Consider the following 19,582-nt stretch of genomic DNA (forward strand, 5'->3'; position numbering starts at 1 on the left):
CAAATGTTTTCTTTAGATTTTTCTTCTAAAAAAATCTGACTTTCTCAATGCTATTTCCCCTGTGGCCCTTTCAAGTAGAGACACTGTTCTCCGTGAGTTCATACATACATGTGCAGTGAGTACCTTTCTTGATCCACATTTCTCTGCCTTCGATTGTTAGAGCTCCAGCTCCTTTGAAGCCCTTGTGATCTTATTATATCATCCGATATCTCCTTTGTTGCTACTCCACCCCTCCCCCGACACCTGTATTCATTGATAATTTGAACACCCAGCTAATGGTCTTGTGTACTGGCGGTTTTCTTGTTCTTGGCCTCTGCAAAATCCAAGTTGATAATTCATCCCCTATCCTGGACTTAACGATTCTTTTGTTTGCTCATTTGTCATAATCGTTTTTCCATCTGTATGTAGCCAGATGCTATCTTTTTTTAAATTTTTATTATTTGGACTACTGCCCACACCTCTTAAGTATTCCTCCTGCTTCCGTTCTTACTCTTATGTAGTCTTTTCAATACCTAACAGCCAGAGTTCTCTTTGTTCAGTGGATCACATCAGTCTTTCGGTCAGAAACCTCTTGTGGGTTTTCATCATATAGACTAAAATCCATATGGCTTCTGAAGCCATATGTGCTCACCATTTCTATTTTGTCTTCTGCTCCTTTCTGGCTCACTCACTTGCTCTAGCCACATGGACCTCATGCTATCTTTTAGCACACCACTTTCGTTCCTTCTCAGGATCTTTATTTCAGTGGAATCCAACTTAAAATATATGTCTTAGTTGAAATGCCATCTTCTCAAAAAGGCTTCCCTGGCCACCCAAACTGAAGTATCTCTCTTCTAATCACACTTGATTTCATTCCTCTATGTCATTTCCAGTGCTTTGGCATCAGATGTTATCGTTTTAATGTCTGTATTCATTGTTCACCTCCTCCAATTAGAATGTAAGCTCTTTAAGGACAGAGTTTTATACATATATATTTATTTATTTATTTTATTGCACTTTAGGTTCTGGTGTACATGTGAAAAACATGCAGGATTGTTGCATAGGTACATACATGGCAATGTGGTTTGCTGCCTCTGTCCCCATCACCTATATGTGGCATTATCTCTATGTTATCCCTGCCCCCACTATCCCTCCCCTAGTCCCCCGCCACAGACCTCAGTGTGTGATGCCACCCTCCCTGTGGGTGACAGGGTTTTTTACTTCTTTGTTCACGGCTGGTTCCCCAGGGCTGTACACATAGTAAGTGTTCAATAAATATTTTTTGATTGAATGAATAAAAATTAAGGAATGTGCCAAAAGAAATAGAAATTGAGTTGGGTCTTGAATGATGACTTGGCTTTGGCTAGATGGCATGTGGATGGGAAGGGTGCACCAGGTACGGCTAGCAGAGTGAGAAAGATGAGAAGCTACAGAGCATGACTACATGGTCATGGGTTAGTGAATAACCCAGTGGACTGGAGCCGGGGACTCATTTTGGTGTAGTAATAGTACACTGGGCTTTCCCAGTCTTCCTGTCACAGTACTTCTGTGGTGCTCATGTTTTGCCCTTGCTGGAGGCCTCATTTTATCATTTTATTTCCTGTGTTAACTTACAAACTAGTGAATATAATAATTGTTGTGTCTTTTTCCTTAACTGAATTAAAGGGGAAAATTATGTCTTACCTTCTTATTTTCCAAAACACTTAATAAATATGTGTTCAGTTTTGTATAATTGAAAAGTAGTTATCGGCCAGGTGCTATAATGCAGCACTTTGGGAGGCCAAGGCAGGAGGATCACCTGAGGTCAGGAGTTTGAGACCAGCCTGGACAACATGATTAAACCCTGTCTCTACTAAAAATACAAAAATTAGCTGGAGATTTTGGCAGGCACCTGTAATCCCAGCTACTTGGGAGGCTGAGGTAGGAGAATTGCTTGAACCTGAGAGGTAGCAGTTACAGTGAGCTTAGATGATGCCGTTGCACTCCAGCCTGGGCAACAGAGTACTATAATAATATATTATAGTAAATTTTGAGAGTCCATCTCAAAAGGAGTTAGCTACTGAGGAAACCTTGCATGTTCATACTAAGGATGTTGAATGTTTATTGTATGGATTAGAACAATGTTTAGGGAAAAAAGTCAGATATTAATTTGAAGGAATAAAAATGGTCACATGAAAATGAGCTGAAAGACATTCTAATTAGTTCTACCAAGGAAGGATATAGGTCTGAATGAACTAGACTGGGCTGGAAAAATTCAGTTGTTACTGTAAAAGAGTGAAAAACTGGATGGTCACTAGAGGGAGCAGCAAAGTCAAGCAAAGTGAGACCTGCTCTTTCTTACAGATGAAGTGAACTTGCTAAGGCATTTGTGAAGGAGTGAGAATTTAAAGTCTTGGGAGGAGGATATTTAAGGAAGTTGTAGAGAATGCAATTGAAACCATAAGTGAAAAATTAAAGTGGGCAGTGATATTTCATTTTTGACACTAAGGGAAAGACCTACACTTTGTTCCTTTTAACTTGATTTCTTTAACACATTTATTTGAATTTTCCTTATGAGAAGAATATGTCTTATTTTTGTGTTCTACTTCATATTTGAGTTACCTTAAAAGTTCATCTGCTATTTGGCAATTGTACTTTTATCTCAGGGAAATGAAATCTTATGTTCATATAAAAACCTCTTCAAGAATGCTCATAATAGCTTCATTTGAAATAGCCCAAACTGGAAACAACCCAAGTGTTCTTTAATGAGTGAATAGTTAAATACATTATGAGACTTTCACATCATGGAAAACTACTCAGTAATAAAGAAATGAGCTTATATACAACTTAGATGAATCTTGAGGGAATTCTACTGAGTTAAAAATGACAATCTCAAAGCAATACATATTATATAATTCTATTATATAATACTCTTGAAATGACAAAATTATAGAGATGGAGATCAGATCAGTGGTTGCCAAGGATTACGGAACTAGGGGAGAGGGAACAGGGTGCAAAGGATAGATGGGAGTGGTTATACAAGGAAAACATGAGGGAACCTTGTGGTGACAGAACTGTTCTGCATCTTGACTGTGGGGGAGGATGTATGATCCTACATGTGACAAAATTGCATAAAAGTTAATACAGAAATAAGTACATGAGTACAACCGAGGAAACCTGAATAAAACTAGTGGATTTTTATCAATGTTGGTATCTTGTTTGTGATAATCTACTGTAGTTTTACATGATTTTATCTTTGGGGGGAATTTAGGTACTTGCTAACTCTTTGCATTATTTCTTTTAACTGTATGGGGGTCTATAGGTAACTTCAAAAAAAGTTTAATTAAATTTATAAAAGAAACAGGTAAAATTTTAATAGTATATTATTTAACACAAAGTATCTAAAATATTACATTAACTTGTAACCAATAAAAAAAGTTAAGGGACATCTGATACAGATAGGTCATCTGTAACCACAGTAATAAAGTGGTACTTTCTTATGGCATTTGTTTTTTGTTCCAATTAAATTGAGTTTGCAACCATAACAAATATTATTGGGGACCTAATAAGTCTTCCACATAACTTAAAACTGTTTTTTCTTGTAGCTTTCTACGAAATCCTTCCCACCTTGCATGCGTCAGTTACATAAAGCCTTGCGGGAAAATCACCATCTTCGTCATGGAGGCCGAATGCAGTATGGCCTGTTTCTGAAGGGCATTGGTTTAACTTTGGAACAGGCATTGCAGTTCTGGAAGCAAGAATTTATCAAAGGAAAGATGGATCCAGACAAGGTAATTTTGAAAAAAATCAGAGTGGTAACTGATACTTTAATTTTGTCTGAAAATAAAAATGTCTGTTTTTTAAAAAATATGCTCCCTGCAATGTAGTTGAAAATTCTAAAAAGATGAATGTGACAATTCAGTTTAAATAAAAAGAAACTTGCATGTTAATCTAATACAAAAGATTGGGAAAGGAATGTTTGTAGGTATACTGCCAGTAGTAATCATAAGACTGAAATTGCTTTCAGAGTTATATTTCTGTAGGAATGTATATGTATATATACATATCCATATATATATACACACACACATAATGTTTTGAGCACTGGGAGATACCGTGAACAAATACAATGAAAACATTTAAAATCTTTTCTATTATGTTATGCAGAATCTTTTATAAACTTTGGGGTTTATTTTTGAGATATGGTCTTCCTCTGTCGCTCAGGCTGGGCTGGATTGCAGTGGTGCAATCCCGGCTCACTGCAGCCTGGACGTTTGGGCTCAAGTGATCCTCCTACTTCATCCTTCCCAGTAACTAGGGCCACAGGTGCATGCCATTATGCCTGGGTCATTTTTTTTTTTTTTTTAATTTTTTGTAGAGATGGGGTCTCACTATGTTGCCCAGGCTGGTCTCAAACTGTTGGGCTCAAGCCATTCTCCTGCCTTGGCATTCTAAAGGGTTGGGATTACACCTGTGAGCCTGAGTCATTGTACGCGGCCTATAGAACATTTTTAGATAGACAGTAATCACTTAAACCTGAACAACTTTTCTAAAAACATATCCACAGTGCTTATGTTCCCAATCCTACTCCTTATTTCTCTTTAATAGTGCCAGCTAATAACATTTTATTTGGAAATATGATTTCTTGCCCCTTCTATGCCTTGACACTGTGGTATGAAGAACATTTTTTACTGTCTATTTCTTGATTTGTTCCCTCCTAAAAGTAAATTATAGAAAAAACAATATTTGCCAGGTACTTTATTATGTTTTACATTAGTTTGCAAGGGTTGCCATAATAAAATACCACAGACTGCTTGGTTTAAAAAACAGAAGTTTATTTCCTCACACTTCAGGTGGCTGAAGTCCAAGATCAAAGCACTGGCAGATTTGGTTTCTCCCAAGGCCTGCCTCCTTGGCTTACAGGTGGCCGCCTTCTCACTTTGTGCTCACATGGCCTTTTCTCTGTGCATGTGCATCCCTGGTGTTTCTTCATTTTCTTATAAATATGCTAGTCTTACTGGATTAGGGCCCTACTCATATGAACTCGTTTAACCTTAATTATCCCTTGAGAGGCCCTATCTCCAATTACAGTTGGATTTGGAGTTAGGGCTTCAACAGATGAATTTTAGGAGATCACAATTCAGTTCATGTTTCTAGCTGTATTGAAAAGGTCAGGTTTTTAAAATAACATGTTATAAAAAGCCTTACAGTTTTTATAAATTTGTTTTAAAAACTGTCTTCATTGACAATTATTCATAGAATCTTAATGAAGTCATTTAATAGGATTTTCTTTGAATAGTTCTGGATAATGTTTTTTAGACCTCCATTATCTTTCTTTTAGTTAGAAATTAGTCTAATTATAAATATGAAAAATACAGAAAAATTCACCGGTTATCCCCTAGTTTGAAATAATTACTGCCAACATTGTAGCCTTTTACTCTAATCTAATCTAGATAACTGAACACCACTGATTTTCCCCATTCTAAAACTTGTCATTATATTATGATGATTTTTGCATGTTTTTGACCAATGTTTGAAAATATCTTTAGTAGTTGTATAATATTATATCCTTTGAAAGTGATGTGATTTGTTTAATGATTTTCCTATTGTTGGACATTTATTTGGTTGTGTCTAATTTGACTCTGTTATATATGTTGCTAACACGTGTAACAGAGTCAAATAGCTGGTATCCAGAGGACATAGATCATTGATTATAGTTCTGATTATGTTCTTTGTGTGTGTGTGTGTGTGTACATTCACCAGAAAATAAAATTATCTGATAAGAAACTACACACAGTTGTGTGGGTTGGTTCACGCCTGTAATCCTAGCCCTTTGGAAGGTTGAGGTGCGTGGATCACCTGAGGTGAGGAGTTAGAGACCAGCCTGACCAACAGGGTGAAATGCTGTCTCAACTAAAAATACAAAAATTAGCCAGGTGTCCTGGCAGGCGCCTGTAATCCCAGCTACTTGGGAGGCTGAGTCAGGAGAATCCCTTGAACTTGGGAGGTGGAGGTTGCAGTGAGCTGAGGTAGCACCACAGCACTCCAGCCTAGGCATCAGAGGGAGAGTCCATCTCAAAAAAACAAAACAAAATTACACACAGTTTTAAAGTTTTAATGCATTCTTTGAAATGACGGTTCAGAAAGCTTTTAAATTAGACCCTCTTCAAGCGATGTGAGAATTTTGCTCTGCCATTGACATCATTATGTATTACTAATTTAAGAATTTTTGATCTTATTAGGAATTTGATGTATTAAGTAGGTAGATGTATTAGTGTTCTCCAGAGAAACAGAACTGTGTGTATTTCTGTCTCTCTCTCCAAAAGAGAGTTAGAGATGGGGTTTATGGAGATTGACAAGTCTGAAGATCTGCATTTGACAAGTTGGAGACCCAGGAGAGCCAAATGTTGTAGTTTTAGTCTGAAAACCAGAATAGTGCTGGTGTATAGTTGATCCTTGAAATACACAGATTTGACCTGCATGGGTCCAGTTATATGCGGATTTTTTTCAATGAGTATATTGGAAATTTTCTGGAGATCTGTAACAATTTGAAAAACCTTGCAGATGAACCACATAGCCTAGAAGTATCAAAAAAGTAGGAAAAAATTAAGTATATATGAATGCATAAAATATATACTAGTCCTAATTAGTAACGTGAGATATACAGAAATATATTGCAAAAAGTGAAAATTTATGAAAACACATGCACACAAATGTACAGATTGTATGTGGTGCCATTCCCAGTAGAGATAAATGTAAACAAATGTAAAGATGCAGAATTAAATTATAAACTGCATAAAATTAACTGTAGCACATTCTGTACTACTAATGTAATCTCATAGCCCCACCTTGTTGCTATTGTGGTGAGCCTATAAGTGTTACAAGTATCTGCTTAAAATGGCATGTGATGCTAATCATCTCAGCCTGAGCAGTTTGTCTGTACAGTAAATTATGTATTACAGTAAAGTCATCTCTCACAGTTCTTGGGTATTTTCATCATATTCAGTGCAGTATTGTAAACCTTGAATAACAACACCATTAGCTCATAAATGTATTTTCTTATGACCTTCTTTTTCTTTTTATATTTTTAGTTGAGACGGGGTTTCACTGTTTTGGCCAGGCTGGTCTTAAACTCTTGACCTCAGGTGATCTCCCTGCCTCAGCCTCCCAAAGTGCTGGGATTATAGGCATGAGCCACTGTGCCTGGCCTATTATGACTTTCTTAATATTTTTTCTCTAGCTTACTTTATTGTGATGTTACAATGTATAATATATATAATATTCAAAATATGTATTAAACAGCTGTTTATGTTATTGGTAAGGCTTAGGGTCAACAGTAGGCTTTCAGTAGTTAAGTGTTTGGGGAATAAAAACTTATTTTTAAATGTATGGGGTGAGGGATGGAAGTTGTTGCCTATAATTCCTGTGTTGTTCAAGGGTCAACTTTAGTTCCAGTTCAAATGCCAACAGCCTCGAGACCCAGGAGGAGTCAGTGTTTCAGTTTGAGTTTAAAGGCAGGGGAAAAAAATGAGGTCCCAGTTTCAGGAAGTCAGGCAGAAAGAAATTCCCTCTTACTCACAGGAGAGGTCAGGCTTTTTGTTTTATTGAGGTTTTCAACTGATTGGATGAGAATTATCCACATTAGGTAGGGCAATCTGCTTTACTCTAACTACCAATTCAAATGTTAATCATATCCAGAAACACCCCTCAGAAACAACTACTATAATGTTTGACCAAATGTCCGGGCATCTTGTGGCCCAGTCAAGAGCTGGGTTGCTTTTCTGAGATGGAGTCTTGCTCCGTCACCCAGGCTGGAGTGTAGTGGCGCGATCTCGGCTTAGTGCAACCTCTGCCTCCCAGGGATTCTCCCTGCCTCAGCCTCCTTCCACCCCTCACCCCATACATTTAAAAATTGTAGGCATGTACCATTATGCCCAGCTAATTTATGTATTTTTAGTAGAGGCGGGGTTTCACTATGTTGCTCAGGCTGTTCTCAAACTCCTGACCTCAGGTGATCCACCTGCCTCGGCCTCCCAAAGTCCTGGGATTGCAAGTGTGAGCCACTGCCACCAGGCCTGGCTGGCGAGCTGGATTGTTTTGAAGTCAAAAGCGAGGAGCTGATCTAGCATTTTAGCTTGGTTTGTGCTGTAAACTGAGAGAGGAAAAAGGAAAGGAGAGAGAAAACCAGCTGCACCAGCCTATATGGACACTTACCCTGAGTACTAGGTCTTTGGCTTGGACACCTGTTCACTGACCTGCCTTCTTTTATGTACATCTGAATAGCCTGTGGAGCACTATCATCAGTATTTAGTCTTTTTTAAAAAACTTGTGTGTTTAAATTTTGTTATGGATTTTCATTTTGCAATGTGAACTTTTTTTCAAAAATTCTTATAAAAGAAATTTTTTTAGTTTTCCAGATAACATTTAGTAGTCTACATTTTTATCAGCTATTGATTATAGCAAATATTATGTTGACTATAGGATTAGAAGACACATTTGTGACTTTCCATGACTATTTGGTGTTCTGTTGTTACATAGTTTGTATTTGTAAATGTTCATGTTTTTGTGAACTGAGTCTTTTTTTTTTTTTTTTTTTTTTGAGACAGAGTCTCACTCTGTCTCTAGGCACCAGGCTGGAGTGCAGGGGCATGATCTCAGCTCACTGCAACCTCTGCCTCCCGGGTTCCAGCAATTCTCCTGCCTCAGTCTTCCGAGTAGCTGGAACTACAGGCATGCGCCACCATGCCCAGCTAGGTTTTTGTATATTTTTTAGTAGAGACGGGGTTTCACCCTGTTGGCCTGGATGGTCTCGATCTCTTGACCTCATGATCCGCCCTCCTCGGCTTCCCAAAGTGCTGGGATTACAGGTGTGAGCCACTGCGCCCTGTCTGAACTGCGTCTTTTACATTCTTTTTCAATCACATGTAATAAACTAAGGCATACTAAATTACAATATTCTCTAATTGAACAATTGTATCTATTAAGTGATACATACAATTAAAAAATATTCATAAGAGGTATAAAAATAGTTGGCTTAAAATACTACTTATAGGATATTTTTTAGGATGATTATAGACGATGTTAAACATTTTTTATAGTGCTGTTTAAAGGACTTAGGTGTTGAACCTGGCTTGAATGGTTTGAAATAACAACTTCTGTTGGACAGCTTATTTCCTAACAGTGTAAGAAAAATGATGTGGTAACAATCAATTTCAACTGGAATTTTTCTGTACTATTGTTTCCCAAATGATCATAATTCCTGATTTCTTTCTCATAATATTTGTGTCCTCATTGTGACTTATTTGAGATACATTGCTATGTGTGTCTGAGCAAATATTCTGAGTACTTAACCAGTACTTTTGAGTCAGCAGAAATGGGTATAATATCTCCACCAATTTTGAGCTCTAACTCTGCTGCCACAATTGCCTTACCTAGATACACTGCCTAGAACCAAATATTTCTTTACCCTAATTTCTTCTAATGTAGCTCTATTCTTGAATTTACTGCATGATCAGTGTCTGTCTCTTCCTGCCATCTTCACTTGCTTGTGCTTGTTGCAGGCATATTTTGAACACTTTGTTTTTAAAACTAATGTTATACTTAATGGTGGAGGAGAATATGTTGTCTGATTTCTAAAATAATTTACACCAATATGTGTTAGTGTTTGTAACTGTCATCCAGAATATAAATATTAAACTATTGTGTCTTGAGATACCTTTTATTAAGGTTAAGCAGTTTTTGTGTTATAATGTACATAATTTCTGTTATAAACATTTTTGCCTAGGAATGATGTGACTATGGAAGCAGCTCAAGGTTCTGATGCTCACTGTTGTTTTTTATTAAGAATTTGTTGTTGTAAGAGTTAAAGGAGGAGGAAAGAAACACAAAAAGCAGCTCGACAGTCAGAGACAGGTTTATCTTGGAGAACAAACCAGAGAGGGGCTTCTGGCCAATTTCAGTCAGGAGCACTCTCTCTTACAGACTAATAATATTTACTGGTGAGACAGCTTGGAATGTTTCTGTGTTGGGGAGAAATTTATGGCAGGGTTGGAATGTCTCTGGTCTGAGGGGAGGTTATTTGGGGTTGTTACCTCTCCAGCTGGAGAGGAGGTTATCTCGGGGCTGTCATGTCTCTGGTTGGGGAGGAGTTTGGAGTGTTTCTGGTCAGAGATGTTACTTGTGGTTTATAGTCATGCTGATCTTAGTGGTTAGGCTGATGCCCTTTGGATTGAGGCAGCTTTTGATCAAGGTAAATTTTTAAATGATGATGCTTGTCCAAGATGGCAGTAGTCCTGCTCTGTCATATGTGTTAAGTCAATCCTATATGTGTAAAAAGTAGCCATCTGTCTGTAAAATGCTTATTCAGAGTTGTTGGTTTGGATTATTTTTCTTTCCATTTAAAAATATTTTCAGACTAGCAATAAATGATATTGGTGACTTGCTACCAGATTATGTTCTTATAATTTTGGGTGCTCATGACTACCTTATATTTATTGCTTATTTATTTATTTATTAAGTGTATTCTACAATTAGAATGTAGACTATATAAAAGCAGGTATCTCATCTTTCTTGTTGACTGCTGCATGTTCAGGTACCTAGAACAGTGCCTTACTCATAGCAGGCACTCAATAAATGTTTATTAAATAAACTAATACATAGACATTTCCATATTATTTACATAGAAGTAAATTTTCATATGTGTTCATAGATTTTATTTATATTTTGCTAAATACATGGTAAATTCTACCAAATCTTTAAAGTTTGGCTTTCAGTATGAGAAAAAATAATCTTTATCTGTTTTTGTTCTTTTTAGATAGGCTGTTTCTAACAAGTTGTAGAATACTAAGTCATTTTAGTTGCTTTTTTATTTCTAAGACCAGTAGATCTCAGCATCAGTATCATTTAGGAATTTGTTAGAAATACAGATGCTTTGAATCAAATTCATTGTCATCCATGTATTTTTCTAAATCAAAATATGGATTGGTAGAATATACAGATATACAAATACTTAATACAGTATTATCATATTATGATTCTTATTGAAAGTACAGAGAAATATACTTGTGTATATACACAGACACATATATATGTACGTATTCCTTCTACTTGGCGTAGATCATTCAGCAGATTTTTATTGTGTGTTTATCATGAACATGTACCATTCTGAACATACTGCAATAAAAGAAACATCCTTTATCTATGGAGACTTTCCAGGACCTTATTTATGAGAATCTTCCAAGAGATTTATTTGGAAAAACCGGAAAAATACAAATATGCAGACAGAGAAGTAAGGAAATTTCATGTTAAAGGGGCAACATTTTAAAGGACCTTAAAGTGTAGGACATCCTGTAGGTGTTAGGAAACTGAACTGTACCAGTGTAATTGTGGCAAGAGGGAAGTCTGGAGACTTAGATTTTTTACCAAATAACTTCAGATACATTGAATTAATAGGCCAGTAGGAACTGGTCTTGTTGGGTAGGTAGCTGCCAATCAGGATCCTGTCAGCCTGGATACAGTCAATTGGTAACTGTAATTTAGTTAAATACGTGTAGTTTTACAACTTTGAATATATTATTACTAAAATAATATAATGAAATAATATTATGAATGTTTTGAAGGTTTACTGAAGAAAGGAAAATAGTATGAGTAAAGTTTTCACCTGGTTCAAATTAATTTGGCCTATGTATTTCTGATTATATAGGCTAACATTGATTAAAAAAAAAAAAAAAACTCCTTTGCTGTAAGATTTTAATCTACTTGATAATTGTTTAATTGAGAAAGATAGAAGAAATTGGAAAACAGTTCCAAACATGATGGTAAAAAGGAAAGTACTATTGAGGTGATGTGTAGGAAGAAAGTTATTAGGATGCATCATGTTAGAGAGCAATCTTGAATTAAGATTTGGAGAAAGTGAATGACATGGATTAGTAGAGAAAGAACTAAGAGCAACAATACACAGGAAACAAGGAATGAGGGGAAAGTAGCTAAAACATTGTTAACTCTTCCTTCATTTTCTTTATAATACTTTTTATAAAATAATTTTATATTAATAATTCTTTCATTTATTACTTGTTTGCTTTAGGCTTGTTTATTAGGTGTTTTCGGGATTGTTGTGGTTTTGACTGTTGTGATTTAAAATTCTCCATTTCCAGACTTTTTGTATTTTAGTTTCTCGGTATATTTGAATACTGTTTTATTATTTAGATGCCTATTATACTTGACAATAGGGATTTTAGTATTAAAACATCAGTTATTTCCAAGAGAACATTCCATTGTTACATGATTTTATAGCAAACCAATTGCTTTTCACAATATGCCTTACTCCAAAAATACTGGTTTCATAATGTAGGGTTTTTATTCTTGGATTTTTTTTTTTTTAAGTGAAAGCAAGTTTATTAAGAAAGTAAAGGAATAAAGAATGGCTTCTGCATAGGCAGTGCAGCCAGATTTAACTGTTGAATATTAGTCTTGATACATTTAAAATGTTAAAATAGATTTCTTTGAGTTAATCCTTGTCATTGAAGGATGGGGACATTTAAAAATTGCGCTTAGGTTGTTGAATCGATTTTTTTGGATTTGTGAATGATTCACAAGAAGTATTTAAAGTTTTGAATGTCTTATTCTTTAAATAATTTCCCATATTTCTGAAATAAAGGCACCTATGCTCTATGCTAATAAAATGTATTTAATTAATCAGAATAAAGTTTTTCCATGTTTTTCTTAGTTGTAATTATAATTTACATGCCTGTCTACCTGAAAAAAAGCATCACCTTCGGTGCAAGAGATATAAAATAAAACCTTTGTTTAATTTATTTTTTATTTTTTAAATTTCAAGTTTTATTTTAGATATAGAGGGTGCATGTACAGGTTTGTTACCTGAGTATATTTTGTGCTGTGAGGTTTGAGGTATGTATCTCATCACCCAGGTAGTGAGCATAGTACCCAATAGGTAGTTTTTCAACCACCCTCCCTCCTGCCTCTAGTAGTCCTCTGTGTCTGTTTCTTCTATCTCTATGTCTGTGCATGCTCAGTGTTTAGCTCCCACTTATAAATGAGAGCACTCACAAACCTCTATTTAAAGTATGAATACCACAAAAATATTCTTTTACTTGGCACTTGGACGTTAAGTCACTTTGGCCTCTAGCTTTGTTAAGTATTGAATTTAACTGGATAATTCTTCTAATAAATTCAAAGCAATGTGTCCTGTCAGTCAGATTGCTTATAGTGTTGTTGTTCTGAATTGCTTTAAGCTGGTTTTATTGGATATTAAATACGACATTGATAATGTACATTTTATATAGCTGTGGTTTCTGTCCTTGATGACAGCATGCTTAAGGTCTATTATATGTTGTTATAATTGGGTCAAGGAACATTTAGCACTGTTTAAAAAGCTTATCTTGCCTTCCAGAATCTAGCTTGCATCATGACTTAGAACAAACTTGTGTTGTTAAAAAATGACTACTGAAGGATTAAATATTTGGCTGGCAGGATGTGAGTATATGAACCATATTTATTGTTAGGATTTTTTAAATTTCAAAGACCAGTAGATCTCAGCATCAGCATCATTTGGGAATTTGTTAGAAATGTGGATTCTCAGAATCAAGTTCTGGGGTCAGGGCCCACAATTTATGGTTTAACAAACCATCCAGATGAAATTGATGAACACTAAAGATTCAGAACTGCACTGTTTTAAATACTACACTGTCATAGTCCATTTTCTAGTGCTTATCACAGAATATCTGGAACTGTGTAATTTATACAGAAAAGAAATATATTTCTTCTACTTATGGTTGAGAAGTCCCAGGTCGTGGGACTGCATCTGATGAGAGCCTCCTTACTTGTGGGGACTCTGAGGAGTGCCAAGGTGGCACAGGGCATCACATGGCAAAGGGGCTGAGTGTGCTAGCGCACTATCTCAGGTCTTTCTTCCTCTTCTTAGAAAGCTACCAGTTTTCCCTCCTATGACAGCCCATTAATATATTAACCCTTTGATCCATTCATCCATGAATGGATCAGTCCACAATAGGCAGAGCTTCCATGATCTAGTCACGTCTTAAAGGCCTGACCTCTCACTATTGCCACATTGGGGATTATGCTTTAATGTGAGTTTTGGAGGGGGCAGATACTCAAACCATAGCAACCTTATGAAAATCTAAACTGGTTATTGGCTTATTCAAGTTATAGGCATTTATTAGTAAATTCTTCAGCTCTTGTTTTGTTCTTCTGTCTTCATTTCTTTGTGATTTGAACATACATGTTGTCCCTTGTCAATAACCCACACACATCCCTGCTACATACCAGGTACCAGTAAATACGAAATGAATATGTATAGCAGACTTTTTCAGCTGATGTACTGCTAATGAATTTCCAATATACTCCAATATTGATCCCGTGAATCCTTGGAGAAGCTAGGCGGGACCTGGGGTATTAAAACTAATTGCCTTCAACTGTGAGTAGCTTCTTTCATTTTGCCCTAGAGTGCTTTACATATGTCTTTTTATGTACTCAGTGACATGAAAAAGACTGGAAAGAACTGATAGAGTACAGGCTTGCAGATGATTGAGTTCAGGTTTCAGATGATTGAATTCCATTATATACAAGTTGTGTGACTTCAGGCAAGTTACCTGACATGTGTCCTCATCTACAGAATATGGACAATAATTACATATACATATGTATATATGTCTGTAACTGTGGGTATATATATATATATATATATATATATATATATATATATATATGTATGTCTCTAACTGTTGTCTATCCTTCATTGATGTAGGGAAGATTCAGTAAGGGCTCAATACAGATTCTGATATATAGTAAGTGCCAGCTATTCATACTCTAGGTTTTCAAAGGAAAGAGTGGTTAGATTGGTATGATATAATCAGCAAAGTTTCCACAAGTAGAATACAATTTGTGCTGGCTTATTAGGGGTTTCATAAAACCTAGAATGGAGAAGAAGATTAAGGGCAAAGAAGGGAAATAGGGACTAAATTTCAGTAAAGATAGTTTGTCTTAAGAAATGTTCAAGGGATGTGGTATGATGGAATGGATTTGAGGTTGTTCTTGGAGCTCTCGGGTCTCACAGTAAAGGGAGAGAAATTGACAGGAGAGGTTAAGTTGTCTGGTTTCTGGCCTCCTTTTAGCAAGTGTAATTGTATCTTTATCTGCTTTTATGGGTTGGGGTTCTGTGTAAGATTTCACTTAAAAGGAGGCTTTTGCTATTTAAAAATGTTTAAAAACACAATTCTGGTTTATTTGTAGTGTGGAATTTAGGAAGGTAGTATGAGATGAGTAGAGAGGAGAAGGATACTAGTGCCAGAATATGATTGCTTAAAATGAACTTTGTCTTACAGTCACAGTAAACCCATTAGTGAATTTTAAACCAGGAGAGAATTATATCTTCAGAAGATTAATATGGAAATAGTATGGAGAATTGAAATGCAGAGACACTAGAAATGAGATAAAGTTGACCAAGTTAGGTCTTGTGATAGTGATAAGAACAGAGGGGTAAGTGTGGATTCAAGAAACATTTTGGGGACAGTTTATAGGACAGCATGGAGAAAGAATTAAATTTAACTCAGGTGGTCAGCCTAAGTTATTTAGAAAGCTCCATTAGCACAGGTAATGGACAGGGAACTAAATTGTCTGGGATCAGAGTGGAGGTGAAATGGATCATGAATTTGGTTCCTCTTTGTTTCCAACTTTAAGGAATACCGACTGTTTGGAACAGAGATGGAGGAACCGAGAGTGAAAACAGAATCATGAGAAAAATTGAAGTAGAAGAGAGGAAAACAACAGTTTGGTTCTAGGCACTAAGAAAGAGGAGAATTTTGAAAGTAAGAGGTACTTGGTACTTTGAGAACTGAAAAAGGCATGGATATTGTTTTTAAGAAGTTGTTTTTTAGAAAAGGTAAGAGCAGAAACCAGATTTCCTAGTCTTAGCACACAAGGAAATGGAAGTGATGGGAATAGAGTGTGTGTTTCTAAAGTTTAAAAATTCAGGAAGGAAAGAAATAGAGCATACTAGGTATAGAGGACGACTGTGCCAAGCAAGGTTTTCAAGCTGGGGTGGCCGGAACAGTGAAACTCATGGAAATGGAGGATGTGCTAGAATAGTTGAAACTAGGCCTGAGGAGATGGAAAGAGAATTTAAAACATTTATTTATAATGTGATTATTATAATGTGAATCTCCTTTCCTATGTGGTGCTCCCTGAGAGTAGAATTTGTTTCTTTCTTACCTTCATACACCCAGCACTTGAGTTGGTACTGGCCGATTATATATGCTCAAAATTGTTCTGCTATAAGGACACATGCACACAAATGTTTATTGCAGCACTGCTTACAATAGCAAAGACCTGGAACCAATCCAGATGCCCATCGATGATAGACTGGACAGGGAAAATGTGGCACATATACATCATGGAATACTATGCAGCCATTAAAAAAATGATGAGTTCATGTCCTTTGTAGGGACATGGATAAACCTGGAAACCATCATTCTCAGCAAAGTGACACAAGAACAGAAAATCAAACACTGCATGTTCTCACTCATAGGTGGGTGTTGAACAATGAGAACACATGGACACAGGGAGAGGGGCATCACACACCGGGGTCTGTCGGGGGGAAATAGGAGAGGGACAGCGGGGGGTGGGGAGTTGGGGAGAGATAGCATGGGGAGAAATGCCAGATATAGGTGATGGTGAGGAAAGCAGAAAATCACACTGCCACGTGTGTAACTATGCAACAATCTTGCATGTTCTTCACATGTACCCCCCAAACCTAAAATGCAGTAAAAAAATAAAGATATATTCCTATAAAAAATTTGTTGAATGACTGAAAGAATTGTATTAGGTAGTGAGCGTTGCTGTTTGTCTCACACCTGATGGATATATGAAAAATTACAAATTGGTAAAGGAGTGTTTAAAAGTAGAAAGAGGAGCTGTGGAAGCTCACACTCACTGGTCATCTTTCCAGTAAAGTAGGCATGAGAATCACTTACCAGAATGATTTTGCATATTTAGGACTTAAAGTCAAAGAATAAGAATAACACCTTCCAGAAGTATGCTAAGGCATTAACTAATAATAAAAAGATTGCTAAGCTACAGAATGGTTATAGTTTGAGTTCCTAGCATATGCTAGGCACTATAATTAGTATTCTACATACAGAGTTTTATGGAATCCTTAAAACAATCTTAGGAGATAAGTATTATTTATGTCTAGTTTACTAGTGAGAAAAGAGTACTAGGCCATAAATTCCTAATTTGTTAAGTTAGCACTATTATGTTGCATTGTCTTATGGCCTTAGAGCAAAAGCAGAGAGAGCATAAGGTAAAGTTTATTTAGGTTTAGGAGTTAGCAAGGCATCCATGCTGCTTTAAATTCTTACTATGTTTTTTTATTTAATTGAATCTCACCACACCACCATGAAGTAAATATTATCTTCCTTCAATTGGGAATTCAATGCATTTTCTCCAGGCAGCAAAGGTGGTACATGATCAAACCTGGGTGAGACCCAGGTCTATTTTATTCCAAACCCTGAACTTCCCCCAGTACTCTCAGAAGTAAGACTAGACTTAGTGTATAGGTTGGCACTGATATGACAACTTTGTACACTTAAGAGAACACAATTAGCAATAGAGATTTTTCAGTTCTTGAGGGCAATAGTAATGTCTGCTAAAATGTTACAAAGAATAAAGTATATATGTGAAATACTATGTCATCTATAATGCACTAGACAAATATTTAATAATATTAAAATATTGATAAAGGAGTTATTCTATATAATTCACATGTTTTTTCAGTATATTTATAAACCTATTAACTTATAGACACAAATATTAGTTTTCTAATTGTCTGTGTTTTGGTTTTTCTTTCAAAGAAAAGTTTGTTTTGTTTGAATGTTCATGTTGGTGATATCCTAGGAAAGTAATTTGAATTTAATAAAAAAAATAGTTTCTTGTCTCCAGGTGTGGTGGCTCATGCCTGTAATCCCAGCACTTTGGGAGGCCAAGGCGGGTGGATCACCTGAGGTTGGGAGTTCGAGACTAGCCTGACCAACATGGAGAAACTGTCTCCACTAAAAATACAAAATTAGCCAGATGTGGTGGTGCATGCCTATAATCCCAGCTACTTGGGAAGCTGAGGCAGGAGAATTGCTTGAACCTAGGAGGCGGAGGTTGTGGTGAGCCAAGATGGTGCCATTGTACTCCAGCCTGGGCAACAAGAGTGAAACTCCATCTTTAAAAAAAAAAAGTTTCTTGCAAAAAGAGTCTCTAATCTTTGTCATTATTTTTGGGCAGCAAGTTTAAAGGTACTCTTAACAGCTACCAAGTCATCTAAAATGTATTTTCAAAGCTTTATTGCAGTGAAATGTGTTATATTCTCTCTTCTAAATATTTTGGTGTATAATAAAGATATGTGTACATTAAGGGTTTATTTCTTTTCTTGATGCTTTCCATAGCACGTGGAATACTAATTCTAGATTTTACAGTCTAAGAATTAATATTTAAACATTGACTTGAACAGGTTGGACTTGCTTTCATGAATTGTCAGGAGGCTAGCTAGTCAGATTTTTAATTAAATTATGTATTGGGTTAAGTCTATTATTAGAATAAAACAGGTGTTACTTCCCTCTCCTAACAGTATTCTGGTAAAAATTAGCTTTAGTAAATTTCATTGCTCTTGATGTTGTGTTCCAAATACTTTTAAATTCTTAAATTATGGAAATAAGATAAAAAGTAGAAGACTTCAACTCTGTCATTCATTTATAAATGTCATTTTGCCAGTGATACCTTACGGATTATACTAATATATTAAAATGATGTTTAAAAATAAAATGACATTTTATTCAACATTTTAAAAGGTGGATCAAATTTTTGTTGCTAATATATGTGGTACTCTTAGGGGGAAATGACAATATAATATGTATCTTCTTAAGAAGATGCCAGTTTAAGGTACCAAGAGTGTGTTTTAATTGGCCATGTCTCTGGACAAATTGGATATGTGTAGGTTCCAAAATGGGTCAGACTTCTGATACTGAAGGATTTTTCTTTGGAAGATTTATTAATGTTAGGAATCTCAGGGACTTGAAGTGTGGGCAAGGTATATTCTTGGCTTTCTTTAAACATTGTGTGTGTGTCACCTATTGTTTGACTATAAATCTTTGTTGAGTTTGTTTTGTTTTTACTTAAAAAATTACTTTGAACCATATTTCTAGTTTGTTTACTTCTGTAGGATTTTATTTTATTTAAAAAATAACCAGACAGTTATTTTGTACCTGCCTGTATGCACTGCTCTTTATAAAAAGAGAATATATAAATTTTCATAGTTGTGGGGACCCAGAGAATGGTTGTACTTTAATAGTCCAAATGTTGTTGTATGCAGCTCCCTCAGAAAAGCAGGAATCTAATCAGGAAAGGGCTAGAGGGATGTTTACTCAAGGGGAAATCTAGATGGTTACTGTTTTGAATTGGTAAGAATGTCATCTGCTTAGTGAAGCCAGCCTTTTAATTTAGAATAAGTTGAGAGAAGGAGACACAAAAACTCAGATTTAAAAAATTTGAGTGGTAAGGATGATACTGATTAGGCACCCTAAGAAGCAAATTGCTTTTCAACTTTGAT

The 19,582-nt window shown here is 35.9% G+C and overlaps 1 protein-coding gene across 1 annotated transcript in view; it reads left to right on the forward strand.

The window, feature by feature from the left end:
- PRIM2 (DNA primase subunit 2) overlaps nucleotides 1–19,582 on the forward strand; it is a 323,635-nt gene that overhangs the window by 214,984 nt on the left and 89,069 nt on the right. The window contains exon 10 of the mRNA XM_002746677.5: nucleotides 3,564–3,749. Within this exon, the coding sequence (XP_002746723.1) occupies nucleotides 3,564–3,749 (186 nt within the window). The remainder of the gene's footprint in view (nucleotides 1–3,563; nucleotides 3,750–19,582) is intronic.

Source organism: Callithrix jacchus, chromosome 4 (assembly GCF_049354715.1).
Source record: "Callithrix jacchus isolate 240 chromosome 4, calJac240_pri, whole genome shotgun sequence".
In the NCBI taxonomy this organism is placed as follows: Eukaryota; Metazoa; Chordata; class Mammalia; order Primates; family Cebidae; genus Callithrix; species Callithrix jacchus.